Raw genomic sequence first — 16,552 nt, forward strand, 5'->3', positions numbered from 1 at the left:
TTTTTTCCTTTGCGGTTCTTTGGGCTGTTTCCTCGAGCCGCTGTGCCGGCGCTGAGGGCCGCGGGGCAGCCTGAGGCGAGCGCTGGGGGAGCCGGGCGGGGCGGGGCGGGGCGGGGCGGGGGCCGGGCTGAGCGCGGCGCCGGCAGCCGCCAGGGGGCGGGGCGAGGGGGGGCGGGCGGGGCGAGGGGGGGCGGGCGGGCGGCAGGATGGCGGTGGCCATGGCGAGCGCGGCGGAGCGCGCAGTGCTGGTGAGTGCGGGCGGCGCCGGGGGCTCCGAGGCGGCCCGGGAGGCGGCCGGGGCTCGGCGCTGCCGGGGCCGCTCGTGACCGGCGGGGCCCCCCCCGCGGCTCGCAGCCGGGCCCTGCCTGCGCCCGGGCCGGGGCGCCGCGTGCGGCTGCGGCCGGGTGGGTGCGAGCCCCCCGCAGCCGCCCCTCGGAGGCGCCGGGACGGGGCCGGCCGGGCAGAGGGGTCCCCGGGGGCCGCGAGGGGGGCGGCGGTGGCCGCGGGGCCGAGGGACCCGGTGGCGGAGGCCGCCGTGTTTACGGGTAAATAACCGCCAGCCTCGGCCTGCCCGCCGGGGGGGCGAGGCCTCGGAGCTGGCGGGCACGGCGGGGCTGCCGGGGGGGGGAGCCCGGGGATCACCCGGGTAGGTGGGGAGCCACGGGGTTCAAAACGTGAAAGCGCAGAAAATAAGGATTTTCTGAAATGAAGGCGGTCTGTGGTGTGCCCTGGTGGGACGGACAGAATCCTACCTGGTGCCGCTGTGTGCACCTCCTGGGTGGGCGTGTGTTCAAACACAGGGCCTTGTTCTTATCCTGGTTCATACAACTCTTGCATAAGTACACGTAAGTAAATCCATCAGCAGTCATTTCGCGTTTCTCGTGGTAAACAGGAGCAGAGAAACCTTAGGCCTGGGGCTTGGATAACTTGGCTTAAAATTCTGTGTTGGCCACAGCTTTCTGACTTTCTGGGGGCAATGTGCTCACTTCATTCCCTTCTAGTACTTTCCACATGGAAAATTTCCCATGTCTTACAAGGTAGCAAGCATAAATTTCTTCCCTATACCTTACTTGCTTCTTTCCCTGCTTTTTCCAGTGATTTTCTGAATGCTCTTGGGCTTTAGCAGAAATGTGTTCCAGGGATCTGTTTTATACAGGCTTTACTGTAGCAGACAGCTGACCGACACCTGAGGTGTTGTATCAACAGATACAAACTTGTTTGTTACTGAATTTTGCCCAAATGATGGGAATCTTCAGTCTTTTTCTCCCCTGGACACTTTTTAATTTAGCTTGTTTTATTTTTAGGCTGCTGTTGCTTGGTAAAATGTATTTCAAGGCAGGATTAGGGTGGGGATGTTTTAGTTTTTGTCTTTGTTTCTCAACGTCTATTTGGCAATAAGTTAACTTCACCCAAGCTATACTGTAGTTGTCTCTGATGGTAACTGATAAGAGATCTCCATGTCTTTGTCTCGATCCACAAGCTTTTAATCTTGTCTTCTCCCTGCGTCCTGTTGAGGAGGAGCAGGAGATGTGGTGTCAGCCCAACACAGCAGCTTAAAAAAAGGCCTCAGGGTGTGAAGCAGCAGAATCTGAACTTTCATCTGAAACCCACACGCTGTGCTGTCTGTTATCTCCTAATGCTGTGGTTATCAATGCAGTGACTAGTACAAATGCTGTTTTGTTAAAACAAAAATGAGGACAACTCACTTGGCTGGGGTGGAAAAGTGGGGAATAAAGCCTTTGAATACAACTGAGACATTTTTCTTCTACTAGCATGTGATATAAACATCACACACAACAGTATGCTTACAACTTAAATAATTCCATATGTCTGAGATTTATTTCCAGTACTTGGTGAACGTTTCTGATGATTCCACTGCTATCTTTCCACAACGTAGGAAGAAGAGTTTAAATGGCTTTTACAAGAAGAGGTCCATGCTGTTCTGAAACAGCTGCAGGATATTTTGAAGGTGAGGGTAACATGCTTAATCTGTTTTTGTGCTGTGGGTTTGTTTGTTGGCTCATCAATGTGAGGAGTGGTGGTAGATTTCTCTTAGAGGGGAAAAAAAATCTGAGTTGATAGTACACAAAAAGTGCCATCAGGCATGTCCAGTGTTTGCCAGTCCTCTGGTTTTGAGGATTCCTAGTGAAGCTGTTTTCTCCCAGATTGCTCTGTTTTTGACTCTTTGCTGAGAGAACTGCTTAGGAAAGCCATGTGGAGGCAGCCAGGCATGTGTGACAAGTGTTTGCCTTAAATGTGAATATTTTCTGGAACAGAGAATGTGGATCTTCATAGAAATTTGTCATGTGAGGGTGGAAAGGAGTGTGTTAATCTTAACTATAAAGCTTCTACCTGTTCAGCAACTCGCAGCACATGCCTTCCTCATCTGAAATCATCCTCCCCTCAGTACACCACCTTCTCTGCAAGTTCCTGCCCCTTCCAGAGGCGTGAAGCGCGCAGCTGAGCTCAGCCTGTGGCACTTCAGCCAGCCTGAGTATGGGCTGTTCTCAGCTGTGTGTGGGCAGCCATAAAGTGAGCTGGTTAAAGGAGGGAATGCTCACAGGAGCACTGCTCTTCTGCTTGATTGCTCTTCAATAGGCCCAGCCCGTTAACACCCTTATGGTGGGGTAGTGTGTGATGGAAGAGCAGGGGCAAAAATGTGGAGGCGAGGGGAGGTTGCCAAATGAGGGAAGAGTGCAGTAGTTCTGACTCAGCATATGGCTTAATAGCAGGTGATGATAACCTGCATTATCTGTACAGAAAGTAACTGTATTGAAGAATTCCTTAGTTCTAAAGGTGAAATGTGGTTAAAAGCTAGCAGCCAGTATAACCAGTCAGGAGGGCTGATCTTTACGGGCTGATGTGAGAGAGGTCGTGGGCAGCCCCTGGGCACAACCACACTGGCCGAAGTCTCTGTGCTCCTGTCTGCGCTGGGCAGTGTGCTGGAGTCACAGAAGTGGCTGTGCTGTGCCAGGACCCCACCGGCACCTCCCCTCTGCTCCTGCCTCGCCTTTCTCCCTGTGCTGCGGGTGGGCCAGGCCCGGTAGGCTCTCTGGCACTGACCGCTCTGCTTTCTCTCCTGAGCAGGAGGCCTCGCACAGGTTCGCCCTGCCCGCCAGCGGCGCAGAAGGTGCGGCCAAGCAGGAAAGCTTCGTGCTGAGCACGGCGGGGTGAGTGGCTGGCACTGCTGGGTCACGGCTGCTCTGCTGGGCCGCCGAGGGTGGGTGCTGCGTGCCTGGCCTGCGCCGTGCCAGCGTCTGTCCTGGGATCTGCCGGTGCTGCTAAGGAATGCGGTCACCTGAGCATCTGCAGTAAAGGTCCCTGTGGGGCTACCAGAGCGAAGGAGCTTCCTTCAGTGTGAGAGCTTGCCCTAAGGAAAAACAAACTCTTGTGGCAGGTTCCCTACAAGTCGTAGCTGTGTTCCAGGGGCTGCCATAGCCAGACATGTGCAGTTCCCTGCTGAACTCTATAATACAGACATTGACTCCTGACCACGTGCTGATGTGTTGCACCAGTGCACTGTTGTCAGCCATTCTTGCCAAGGTGTGTTTGTTGGATTCTGGGCTTTGGGAATTGGAGTTACAAGACTTGAGTTCTGCTCTTGACTCAGTTTCTGACAGACCTTGGACAAATCTTGATCTTTGCCTTATCTCCCTAAGATAGCAATTGTAAATCTCTTAGGCACAGAACGAAGTGAGATCTGTGCATAAGCCGCTATAGAAATGCAGTCCTTCTGAAATAGCTGTCCAGTTTTTCATCTTCAGCATAGTCCTCTGTCTGAATACCTGTGCCCTGATGGAGCTTTCAAGCTTGCTGTAAAGTAGCACACCTTAGTTCTTAGAAACAGCATGGTGAGCACTAAAGAAGGGTGCACTGTTACTGCATTGCTTTTGGAAGTTGTGTTCTTCAAATCTTAAAGCATTAAAACTGAGTCCAGTTCTTATTCACTGTTGCTGCAAGGTGGATCTTAAAGAGCTTATCTGAAGAGTTTAATATATTGAAATGTCAGGTATGGCTAAACTAAGTTCTTGATGGCCCAGGTGCTTCGGTCTTCCCCCACTGTTTGCTGTAGGTATGAGCCATCTTACCGGACTTTTGGATTTTTTTTTTTTGTTAGCTTTCAGCTCCCATGTGATTCATTGACACTGCAGTGTCAGTAATCCATATACTATCTTGTGATTATGCCTTTTAGAGCTGTTTGTAACAGCAACCAAATTGTTAGTATTTAATACATGAAATAAGCCTGGTTCAGAACAGAACATAATGTTTTAGGCAGGGCGGGTAGGGCGTGGTGGACTGGACTGGGGATCTGGAAGCGTGTGTAGAGTACACCTGCATCCTCCAGCTGACCCCTGGCAGGAGATGACTTTGACTGGCTGCATGGGATGGGGAGGGACAGTGCACTGCTGGCAGTTTCTGTAGGTGTCTGTTGCTTCTTGTGACCTGCATTGCTCAGATCTTTCTTCTCATTTCAGCACAGACCAGGTAAAAGGTGTGTTGACACTGCAGGTAGATGCCCTTTGTCAAGCTGTGAGTACTTCCATGCTTCCTGCTTTGTACCATAAGTCATCCTTACATTTTGCAAGTGATCAACAAGTATTCTTTGTCTTCCTTAACAGGCCTTAAATCCTTAATGTTTCAACAACTGTTGAAATTTGTCAAGATCCAGCATCTTGAGCCCTCTTCCTCAATTGTATTGACGTACCACTGCAGTGCCAATGCAGTTTTACCACAGCTTTGGTGCCAGTTGAACTAGGCAGTGGATATGAGATGCCTTTGAGTTATTTATATGATAGCAACCTCTGAGCCACTGTCATGCTGCCTAGATTTAGGATTCCAACTGTTGAATTCTGTTAAAAACTTCATTGCAGAGCTGACATCTGACTTTGCCTGCATGTGCTGCTCTGCTGTGGTATCGTCTTCAGCAAGGAGGAAGAGCTGCTAGATGAGGCAGTCTGTAGTCTTAACTATGTAAACCTTTGGACTTGCTTGTTTTGCAAAAATTTTACTAGCTTGTCCACAAGAAAGAAGTGTAACTGTCAGGGGTATGCGTTGGTAGTAATACCAACTGATACTAAAATTCCTATGGCGAGTGGTGACATTGACTTTTCTGGGGTTTCCTCACCTTTATTGCCTGTATTGTTGTACTTTCAAACTTCATCGGGGACCTTCCGAGTTGAGATGGTACGTCGTGCCTGCCTCTGGATACACTAAATGCCTTTCAGCTTATCCTTGGTATTAACATCTTCCTTGAAGAGGGCTGAGGTTCTGGGCGTGCCAGAACTTCTTTCAGCAGCTTGTCAAAGTGGTGTGGGAGGCAGAACGGAGTGGGACTGGCAGCGTCCGTGTTTGGCTTATGGGGATTGCTTGCTCTTATGTTTTCTTTCTTTCTTCAAGGACGTTAATCTGAAAATGCCCAGAAGTAATCAGCTTCTGCACTTCGCGTTTCGGGAAGACAAGCAGTGGAAACTGCAGCAGGTACTGTTAACTTCAGATGTCTAGCCCTTTGCAGAATGTGTGCCCTCCTCGCTTTCAGTGAAGGCTGCGTGAAGTCCTGCGTTACCTAGTTCCGGTGGTAAAAGCTGAGGGAGGAAACGTGCATTTAAATTGAGTTATAGTGCTAGGAGAGAGAAGTGGGTTCTGCTTGTTCCTGAAAACCAGCAAGCTGAAGGCTGTCGACATCGCAGTCGTGATCTTTTAAAAGGAGTGCCAAGGGTGTGTGTGTCGTACGTGACTAGTTGTAAACTCCAGGCTAGCAGGACAAAGAGCAACTTCAGTGGCTTGGAGCTGGTTCAGTAGCTTGCTTTCGTTGTCTTACAGAAGCGTTTCTTTATGATGAGAACAGATCTCACGGCATTGTGCTCTTGTAGCATAGCTGAATTTCTTCCTTAAGGAGTCGATGGATGTTGAATACTGAATCTCTTCCCCGTTCTGCTGAGAGATCTGTTTCCAGGACCTGATCTAGTGGATGATCTTGAAGACAGTTTCCCACAGTTACTTTGTTATAGCTGAGTAAATTGAAGAAAGGTGTATTCTGTGTATTTTCCTCTGCCGTAGCCTGGATTTTTCTAGGTGATCAGTGCATTTGTTCCTTGAATGCAGTTTGCAGTGGCTGTTTTGGCAGTGGAGTGAAAACTCTACTGGGTAACTTTGTAGAAATCTAGAAAATTGTGTGCTTGAATTCTTAATGGCAAATTGAGGTGGGCCTTGTCTTTGAATTGCAAACAATCAAAGTGTAGATGAAGTGGGTTTGTGCCTTACAAGGCAAGGGAACTTTTGTGCTAAGACTGCACAGCCCATATGGTATTTTGGCTGTTGTGTACCAGTGCTCAGCTGATGGGCTTCTGCCAGCTTTTATGCAGAACACCTTTATTTACTTGGAAAAATTGTTGCAACGTTGTTCAGATGTGGAATGTGAGTACCTAAAGGACTCTGTGTAGAAGCATTTACTGTGACTGTGGAGATCCTTGTCCTGTCTGAATTGAAAAGGACCATCTCGAATCCTTCATTGCATCTTTCCATAGTGCATGGTGCCAGTTGGCTTCTTCTTTTTCTTTGTGCAAAATAGGTCAAAGTCATAAGTAAGAAACTGTAGTATAGGCACACTTCTGAGGAACACAGGTACAGGCACAGAAGTTCTTAGTAACTTGATTAGAAAAGACAGCAAATTCAAGGGGAAAAATACATGTCCTTATAATAGCAGCATGAGCAAGTTTGCCAGCACTGCCAGGAACCGCATAGTTTTTCCAAAAGCATCTGGAAGATGTAAGGACTGGAGGTGATGGTGTTTAGAGATGTTATAGCCCCGGTACCTGCAGAATCTGTGCAAGCTGTCAGTGGGTTTTATCATCTTTCCTTTCTGTAACCTCCAGAGCAGCAGGACTCTTCTAGTATCCGTGAGCCCATGGTGAGAAGGAAACAGTGACTAGATCTGTGCGAGGGAGGCCACTGCAAATTTGAGCTCAGATCTCATGTTGCTGAGGAGCAGTGTAGATGCATTGAACTACAAATAGCCCAAGCTGTGTTAACCGTCTCCCAGCAGTCACCTGTCATACAAACTTGCCTTTCCATCTATTTCTCCACGTGCCTTACCTCTTTTTTTTTTTTTCTTTCTTTTGTTGCTTCCCGGAACTGAATACAAGTCCATTTCCTCCTCCTCTGGTTTGCCTTTGTGTGAAAGCGCTGGGCTGCACCTATCAAGCTTGCTTTCGTAGTTGTCTCTTGGCTGCAAGCAGTCTTGCTTAAGAGGAACTTGGCTAGCTGTGTCCTGAGTCTGGTCATGTTCCACACAAGGAATGCAGTGGCAGCTTCTTGAGGATGGTGACAACACTCAACCCCAACAAGTACAGGACTCTGGCATAATGCCATAGACACTGTGGGAGAGATCAGTGTTTGCTGCTCATTTCTTCTATTGATACAATTTGTCATTTGTTTTTATCTCTAAGGAATAAATCATCGTGTGTGTTGCTAGACCTGACCACCATATGCCATCAGCAGTGAGAATTCCTACCTGAATAGTCATCATTGGAGTTCTCACAGGATGAGAATGCCTGATGTCACTGTTCCTTTGGGGCAGCAGCAGTATTTTTGCTGACAATTTATGCTGTAGCTTTCAAACTGTTTAGAATCTCCGGTCCTTGGGTGAAGAACCTGGTAATGGATCTGGACAGCACTGGCAGATTTGTGTCGGCAAATATCTGGTACTCATAGAAAAATGTCCTTAATGTCTGACAAGTCACCATTTTCTTAAAAATTTTCTTAGAAAAGAAAAAGTCACCATTTTCTTAGGGCCAATGAGATAGAGTACCCTCTGCTTTCTTGCATGTATTATAGACAGTGCTTCTATAATGGTGCTGCATTTGTACCTTTGCAGATACAGGATGCTAGAAACCATGTTAACCAAGCAATTTACCTGCTTATGAAGAGAGATGTAAACTACCACTTCAAAACAGGCTCAGAGGTTCTCAAGGTGAGGAGAAAGCACTCTCTAGTTGAGTTGGAACATACATGTTTCTTTCCTTCATTTGTTTTTTGACACTTAATGCATGTTGCCGTCTTGACTGGAAATGGATTCCTCAGTTGTACCTGGTATATGTGTGCGTCAAGGAGTATCCATGAAACTTCATATTTGACATGAATCTATTATCAATCTAGCATCAGTAACAGTGTTGCAAATCACAGTGAATGGTAAACTGAGCAGTGAGTGCCCTGTTGTACAGCAGTGGTGTTTTGAGAGAACCTCCCTTAATCTTTCCTGGATGGTGTAGTTATGTAGATCATGCTCTTCCCTGTCACTCAGTGCTCTTGAGAGAAGAAATGATGCAGTCATCGGCAAAGAAAAAATGACATATCATGCTTACAATTTACTGATGAAAATGAGTTGCTGAACAATGACTTGTTGATGCTGTCTGATACAGGCCAGCTGTTGTGTGGCGTAAAGCCCAGCCCTCTGCTTGGTTGTGCTCTCTGGACCAGAGCTGGGATTTACTCAGAACCCGCCACGATATCAGACATGAAAAAGCTACATCTTTTAAATCTCTGTATGCACAAGGGCTGCCAAATTTTTACTACCAATCTCCTTTTTAATTTTGGGTGAAGGGGGGGGGGTAATTAGACATCATTTCTAATGCCTTTATCTTAGCAGTCGTGAGCTCTATAACAGACATACGTTGATTCCTATGTCTGGAAAAATAAGTCTTCCTGAATAGAGCATTTGAACTGTGGTGTTCCGGGCAGATTTGGACCAACGATGAGCTGGTTCTGTAGTGCCCTAGTTCATATGTGGTTATGGATGGGGCAGGGGCCATTCAGTAGTTGCTGTATCTATGATGTGGTAGTGGGGAGAACTAGGGCATAGGTTATTTTCCTTGAATACCTGCTCTTCAGAAGAGCTCACGATATATTTGTCAATGCTTCTGTGGCATCAGTAATTCATCTCATCTTCTCTGCTTTTTCCTGTAATGAGTTCTCTCTTCAGATGATGTTCTCTCTTCAGTTTGTGGTAACAGTTACACTACATCTGTCATAGAATTGTAGAATCACAGGATGCTTTGGGTTGGAAGAGACCTTAAGGACCATCTGGTTCCAACCCCTCTGCTCTAGGCAGGGACACCTCCCACTAGATCAAGTTGCCCAAAGCCCCATCCAGCCTGGTCTTGAACACTGCCAGGGACGTGGCATCCACAGCTTCTCTGGGCAACCTGTTCCAGTGCCTCACTACCCTCACAGTGAGGAATTTCTTACTAATATCTGATCTAAATCTCTCTTCTTTTGCTTCAAACCATTACCCCTTGTCCCATCACTACACATCCTGATGAAGAATCCCTCCCTATCTTTCCTACAGGCCCCCTTTAGGTACTTGAAGGCTGCTCCAAGTTCTCCCCAGAGCCTTCTCTTCTCCAGGCTGAACATCCCAGCTCTCTCAGCCTGTCTTCATAGAAGGGATGCTCCAGCCCTCTGATCATCATTGTGGCCCTCTTATGGACCTTCCCCAACAGGTCCATGTCCTTGTGCTGGGAGCCCCAGATCTGGATTTGGTATTCCAAGTGGGGTCTCATGAGAGTGGAATAGAGGCATTCACCTCCCTTGTCCTGCTAGCTATACTTCTTTTGATGCAGTCAAGAATACAATTGACTTTCTGGGTTGCAAGTGTGCATTGCCAGCTCATACTCAGTTTCTCACCCACCTATAGTCCCAAGTTCTTCTCCAGAGGGCTGCTGTCAGTCCACTCATTTCCAAGCCTTTATTCATGTTTGGAATTAACTGGACATGAGTGCAAGAGGTTCAACAGCGCTTGTCCTCTAGTTGGGCTCTCTACCACCTGTACTAGGAAGTTAACCTCAGTGCACACCAGTAGTTTCCTGGATGGCTTGTGGTTTGTTTTGCTGCTTTTCCAGCAGGTGTCTTCATGGTTGAAGTTACCCAGCAGGATCAAGGTCTTGCATGTTTGGTGCTTCCTGGAACTGAAGCAAGAACTCTTCATCAACATCCTCTCGTTTATTGTGTGGACTATAATAGATGCCAGCCACAGTTCCCTTTGTCTTTATTTTTCACCCAAAAGTGTATTGTTGTTCTTTAAAGATGGCTCTGTGCAATCAATCCTCTTTTTTTGCATGCAGGACAATTCTTCCACCTTTCCTTCCTTGTCTGTCTCTTCTGAACAGTTTATAGCCATCAGTTGGAACGCTCCAATCATGTGGTTCATCCCACCAAGTTTTGTGATAGTAGTCAGGTTGTAGTTTTCCAGCTGGGCAGTGGCTGTCAGTTCTTCCTGTTTGTTACTTATACCACGTGTGTTTGTGTAGAAACATTTCATTTGGGTCTTAAACTGTCTAACCTTTTTGGCAGAACCTTTCTGGAGGGTTGGGCTAGGGTGTTCCTTGCTACTCTGAGAGATGTGCTTTTTCTCTCTGTTGCTCATGAGCATGTAGCTGGATGTTAACTTGCATGGTGCATTGACTTCTGCCCATGCCCCTGTCTCTGACTGGCAAGATAGAGGAGATGATCTGGTCCCCTGTCCCTTTCACTTGTGACCTCAGGACCCTGAAGTCTTGCTTGATCTTGCTCAGGCTGTGCTGTACCATATTGTTGGTACCCATTTGGAAAAGAAGTAGGAAGTGGTGTGTGCCTTTTACCAATTTTGGCAATCTCTGCAGCATCCTGGACCTTAGCTCCTGGCAAGTAGCAGACTTCCCTTGACTGCGTAACGGACTGACAGATGAGTGTCTCAGTGCCTCTCAGTTGGGAGCTACTACCAGCACTTTCCATCTTCTTCTGCAACTTCTGACAGGCATAGCTGGTGCAGTTTCACTGTGTGAGTCTTGCTCTTTGATTTCTTCTGCTGCCAAAGTTTCATATTTGTTACTGGTTGGTATTTTTGCAGAAATGATTGTCATGGTCTCTTATAACTCATGGCAACAGGTTGACACCTTTTCCAGGGTCCTATCTGTGTCTAGGTGATGTTTTTCTGTCTGCTAGTCTTTGTGGTACTAGCAAGTCCGTTCCCAAGTCCCTAAATCCTGAGTGGAAGGGGTAGTGGTTGTTGCAAAATCCTACAGCCTTGCTATCAAGAGCTATCCAGGGATTGTCACTCAGCAGTGTACTGTATGTTATCTTACAGCTTATGGATGCTGTGATGTTACAGCTCTCAAGAGCACGGAATCGTCTTACCACTCCAGCCACTCTGACTCTACCAGAAATTGCCTCCAGTGGTCTCACAGTAAGTGCGTGGTAGTCTAGGACTCATATACTCTGCGTCAGGATGTTGCGCTACAGCTTGATGAAAGTGGATTTTTGAAACCCCTCCTGAGGCAGAGAGAGGTGAAGGAAGCGCAAGCCCTGAGCTCAATGGTTTTGGCTGTTTCTGTATCTTCCTGTGGGAGAGCAGATGACTTGGGCATGAGGACTCTGGTTCTCAGAGAAGTTCTGTTCCCTTCCCTGGAAGGTTGTTCAGGGATGATTTCCCCATATGAATACTGCTCCATCCTATTTTGTCACCAGCACTCATGCCAACACAACTTGATCAAGTGCAGCAAGAGGAACAACCACTGCATGTGTGCTGCTCAATCTGTTTCTTTCTTAACATGTCTCTCACTGTGGGATAATTGCAGTATAGCTTATAAAAAGCTAGTGATTGCCTAGCATTAGAAATAATGGTCAGTTCACTGTTAACCAACTTACTTTCTTGCCAGAGAATGTTCGCTCCTGCTCTGCCTCCAGACATCCTTGTGAATTTCTACATTAACCTCAATAAGCTGTGCCTGACCATCTACCAACTCCATGTGCTGCAGCCCAGCACAACTAAGGTGATGCTTGCTATCTCTTCAGCCTTGTTTATTTACCCCCTTCTTACTCATCACTATGAGGAGATCACGCTGTTATTTCGTGCACTATTATAAGCATAAGATAATGCAGAAGTGACTGACTGACACTGTGTCTATGTTTAGATCTGCTCCAGTCAGAGCATTGGCTCTAAATGTAGTTCAGGTCATGGCCACTTAGCCAAGAAGAAAATAATAGTACTCTGAATAAAATAATAGTACTCTGAAGAAAGTCAGAAACTATTTTTTTTTTGCCAAGTCATGTTTTATCTTACAGTATAGTTTGATAACTTTACATGCTTTTGGAAGGGTATAATTGTAGTAATCCAGTTCACATTGAAGTAGCATCTGGGGTTTTTTGAATAGAGTTTTGATGGTTACTTTTCTGCTTCACATGTTGCATTTGAGTCAACTTAATGTCCCCTAAAAACAGACTTAAACCCTTAAGGTTTCTGAGATGCAGTCCTTCCACACAGATATTTTTCCTAAAATCAATTTCCTATTTTTCTTCTGGTCAGTGGAAACTTACTTTTCTTGTTCTGAAATCTGGATCTTAATTGCACTCAGCTACTATGTAGAACGTGCTTTTTCTGAAGGAGCAAGATGGGATCAACTGGCTTGTATTCAATATGAATGGAATATTCAGGCATATGTATCAGGTGTTTCTTGTCAGGCTACTGTGAGTGCAAATAATAGGGTCTTCTAAATGATTAATTTGCTAACTTTTAAAGTCCTAATGACCCTTTTCTTCTCCTCTAGAACTTCAAGCCTGCTGGAGGATCCATTCTACACAACCCTGGAGCCATGTTGTAAGTACAATTACTACAAGGCTGTGTATAAGGGATAGCAGGATGCTGAGGATGAGATCCAAATGAGATCTCAAGACAATCCACACGCTCCCTGCCATAAAAGGCTACCCTACCACTTCTTCATGGCCTATCGCTTTTGAAGAATTTGTGGCCATCCATGGCAGCACTCTGGTCGTGCAAGCCATCCCACCATGGAGGTGTGGCTTTTCAGGATTCCAGTCGCTCATAGAGTTCCTTGAGTTTTGCAAGAGATCAGAGCTGTCAGCCAAAATGAACATCAGGCTGTTGGTATTGCCATCTACATTTCCTGTGTTATGTCTCTCTGGAAAGTGGCAGTGTTTCTACTTGAACCTTGTTATATTTTTTTTGTAATTCTGAATCCAGTCAGAGATAAACTGAGAGTTCGCATTCTGTAACTTTGCCAGATGCTGTTTTAATCGTAGAAGTCGTTCTGATCCCTTGGGTGAGAATGGAGGATGGTTGAGTTCTGTTTTGGTGCTGTTTTGTGTGAAACTGCTTTTTTTCCTCTCCAGTGAGTTTGGCAACCAGCGGTATGAAGTCAGCCATGTCCATAAAGTGGAATGTGTTGTCCCATGGTTAAACGATGCCCTCGTCTTTTTCACAGTTTCACTGCAGCTTTGCCAGCAACTTAAGGACAAGGTAACACCCTTAGAGAAAGGTCTTTGTTTTTTAACTCTGGATTTTGAGAGGATCTCAGGTTTAAAAATCTGATGTGATGTTAATTTGTGTGAGTGGTACGTGAACTGAAAACAAGCAATGAGTCAGTGCTCCGGAGCCTTGTAGCTGGCAGGCAGCGCCCAGCAGGCGGTAATCTGGGATAAATGCAGCATGGCAGATGTTTGCTGAACAAGGCTGAAAGGAGCAGGTAGAAGCTTTTGTGTTCTCAGTCATGAGATGGATGTTAGGAAACGCCAGGGTGCTGAAGAGGAGGCATGGAGAGGTTCAGTGAACTAGATTCCAGGGGAACAAAGTTCAATTCCAGCTCTGCAGCTGACCTGGCTGTCACCTTGAGCAAGTATCAATGTGCTCTGAGCATCTTTAGTGACAACAGTAACAAGTCTGCCCTTTTGCTGTGCAGTGCTGGATAATGCTGTAAAGCTTAATCTTTACACACTCGTTACGCGTTCGTTCTTCTATGGCTGAGGGGATCCAGGAACTTAACTGCTTATCTTCTTGTTTTCCAGATCTCTGTTTTCTCCAGTTACTGGAACTACAAGCCATATTAATTCTCTGTGGATTGTCCAAATGCTTAAGGCACTTCGAGCATCTCCCTGTTTGTTTTCCATTTGCCTGTTGAGTCCAGGTCAATGTGAGAAGTGCTGTGTGGTTTGTTTACCCTGTGGCCCTTCGTAGGGTAGGGTTGATGCATCTGGAAACACACATCTAGTGTCTTTGTCTGGGACCAGTACGTGAGCAGGGCACCAAGCAATGCAGTGTGGATGGTGGGAGCTCCCGCCTGTCTTCTTTCTCATGTGTTTTTTGTGGTTTACACTTTGCAAGCCTAGTCCCTTACAAGGGACAGGGAGCTGTGGAACACTCTCAGTAACTGTATTTACACACAGTGCTGTAACTAACTGCTGGACTGCGAGCTGGTTGGGAAGGGATGAAGTTAGACTAATGCAACATACCACAAAAAAGTGCTGGGCGTGTTTCTCCATATAGTAAAGTATGTTGCTGTGGCCTCATCCAGTTGCCATTATGACTAGCTCAGAGCTCTTCTCTCTAATCTGTTCTGGTCATGCCCACGTTATTGTTTCCCCTTTGAGGAAATTCTTATTTGCTACTATTTGAACTATTTTTTTTCCCCTGGCATCAATGTGATCATTTGTGTTATTTATTTTTCCTAAGCCTTAGTTGAGCCACTTGCTTTTTGGTTTTGTTTTTTTGGTTTTGATTTTTTCCTGATGTAGTGTATAATTTTCATTTGCCAGCCTTTGAAGCTGCCCTTGTACCTTCAGCACAGTTGTACAGTCTCACATTCTGTCATTAAACTCCAAGTGAGTACCATGTTACCATGATTTGCTGCCTACCTATGAATGCTACAGTATGTAAATCTCTTGCTATTGATAATTGTGAAATAAAGAACCTCATTCCTGCCATACTTCTGTGGAGTGTCAGTGCTGAGAATGAATGTTGCCAAAAATTCTGTGCTATTTTACAAGTGAATGCTTTAGTTTTGCTTGCTGTTTTAGTGCTTGGAGAAGGGAGGACAGTAGCGGTCTCTCAGGGTGGAGCTGTGCAGCCCTTCAAAAGGCCAGGGTTGGTTCAGCCTGTAGCTCTTAGGCCAGTGCTGTCTGACACCTGAGTACTACCTGAAGCACTTCGCCAAAAATCCCTTGATGGTCATGTTTGGAAGAAGCTGTAGCTACTGTGGCTGGGCTGGATCAGCACATGGAGCTGATTGTCAAGTGATGAGGAAGCATTGCCTGGATCCAGTTTGACCTATCCAGCCTGTTTTCGAAGGCCTTAATTGCTGGAGGACCTTACCCGTGAGCCTATATTTGTACTGAGGAGAAGACTGCAGGCCCATGGTAGTCCCTGCAAGAAATCAGGGTCATTGGGGGCTGTCCTGACAGCATACAGGATCCTGTTGCTTTCCAAGCGCTATCCAGAGTGCCCTGCTCAGAAGGGAGAGAGAGATCAGAATGGCCGTGGTCGGAAAGGACCTCTTGAAGTAATCTGGTCCAACACCCCTGCTCAAGCAGAACCACTTGCCCAGAGCCATGTCCAGATGTCTTTTGAATAGCTCCAAGGATGGAGACTAGTAATAGGTACATGTATGTCACATAGGTATGTCACTTCTTTGTTTTTCCTTTATAGATACTTGCTCCAGGCATGTGTGGCCTACTTTGTCTATTACTTCCCTTTCTGTTCCTTTTTTGAGGTCCATGGGAACCTGAGTGGGTTGGTGCTTCCTTGTTACTGCTGCTGCCTCCCTTGTCTGAGGACTTGACACCTGGTACTGTGCTTCTCTGATGTGTTAATGCTGCAGGTTGCAGACAGAGCTCCTGTAAATAAGTATCAGGCTGTGACCAATGGATGTGTACATGTATGCTAGTAATGAAAGGTGTAAAGTAGAGAGGCCTGGATCAGCTAATTCAATAGCAGATGCATTACTGACTCCAGTCCATTATCCTTGTAACTAATGTAACTAACTGTGGTGATGACCCAGGGTATGCATTTACCAGTCCTTGTTCTGTTCCAGACTTTTTTTTTTGCTTAGAAAATGATTATACATTTGGGGAACTGCTCACTGTTAACAAGTTCTTGCATTAGAGTATTTTTATAGTTAATCACCTCGCTGGAGCTGTCTGAGCTTCTCTTTAACCCTCCCTGTACGTGGGTGGAGGCTCCTCTTCTAATTCATCCTGGTGTATGAAATCCAATCAATGTTGCCACATCCTTTCCTACTTAGCTTCCTGCTGTCAGGGACGTGATGTGAAACCCAGCGTGTTGTTTTCTTCTGATGAAAATGGTCTCCTTTAGAACTGGAGGGCAGGAGTGGGCAGAGAGGAATGGCTGTCCTGATTCCAGCTCTGATGCACAGCAGCTGTGCTGTGAGGCCATGCTTCATCAACCTAACCCTTAAAGCCCAGAGTGGCAGGGATTGGACTCATGTGTCCAGCAACACGAGACTGGATTGCAATTAACTGTATCATAAGGAAATAAAGGAGTCTGGGTCTGGGGTGGGGGTGTGGGGAGAGCTCTGCGTTTGCCTGCATAGACTTGTGTGCTGCTTCTTTTTACTTTGTCAGGAAGAAATTCCGTTCCCAGCAAACCCTGCTGCTAACTAACTCTTTTCTGCCACAGCCCCGTTCTGCTGGAGCAGGGTTTGCAGAGCTCATCTGTTCTCAGAGGTCACCCCACTGGGCTTTCCTGCCCTTTTTCAGAGGCTCCAGACCT

The 16,552-nt window shown here is 46.6% G+C and overlaps 1 protein-coding gene across 1 annotated transcript; it reads left to right on the forward strand.

The window, feature by feature from the left end:
• The first annotated feature begins 200 nt into the window (after positions 1-200).
• ROGDI (rogdi atypical leucine zipper) lies at positions 201-14,726 on the forward strand. The gene is made up of 11 exons (XM_084296218.1): positions 201-248; positions 1,898-1,969; positions 3,088-3,170; positions 4,476-4,530; positions 5,398-5,478; positions 7,874-7,969; positions 11,120-11,218; positions 11,691-11,804; positions 12,579-12,628; positions 13,162-13,288; positions 13,834-14,726. Exons 1-11 carry the CDS (start codon positions 207-209, stop codon positions 13,873-13,875), a joined length of 861 nt encoding a protein of 286 aa, XP_084152344.1. The 5' UTR covers positions 201-206; the 3' UTR covers positions 13,876-14,726.
• Positions 14,727-16,552: the final 1,826 nt, after the last annotated feature.

Source organism: Netta rufina, assembly GCF_964035555.1.
Source record: "Netta rufina genome assembly, chromosome: 15".
Lineage (NCBI taxonomy): Eukaryota > Metazoa > Chordata > Aves > Anseriformes > Anatidae > Netta > Netta rufina.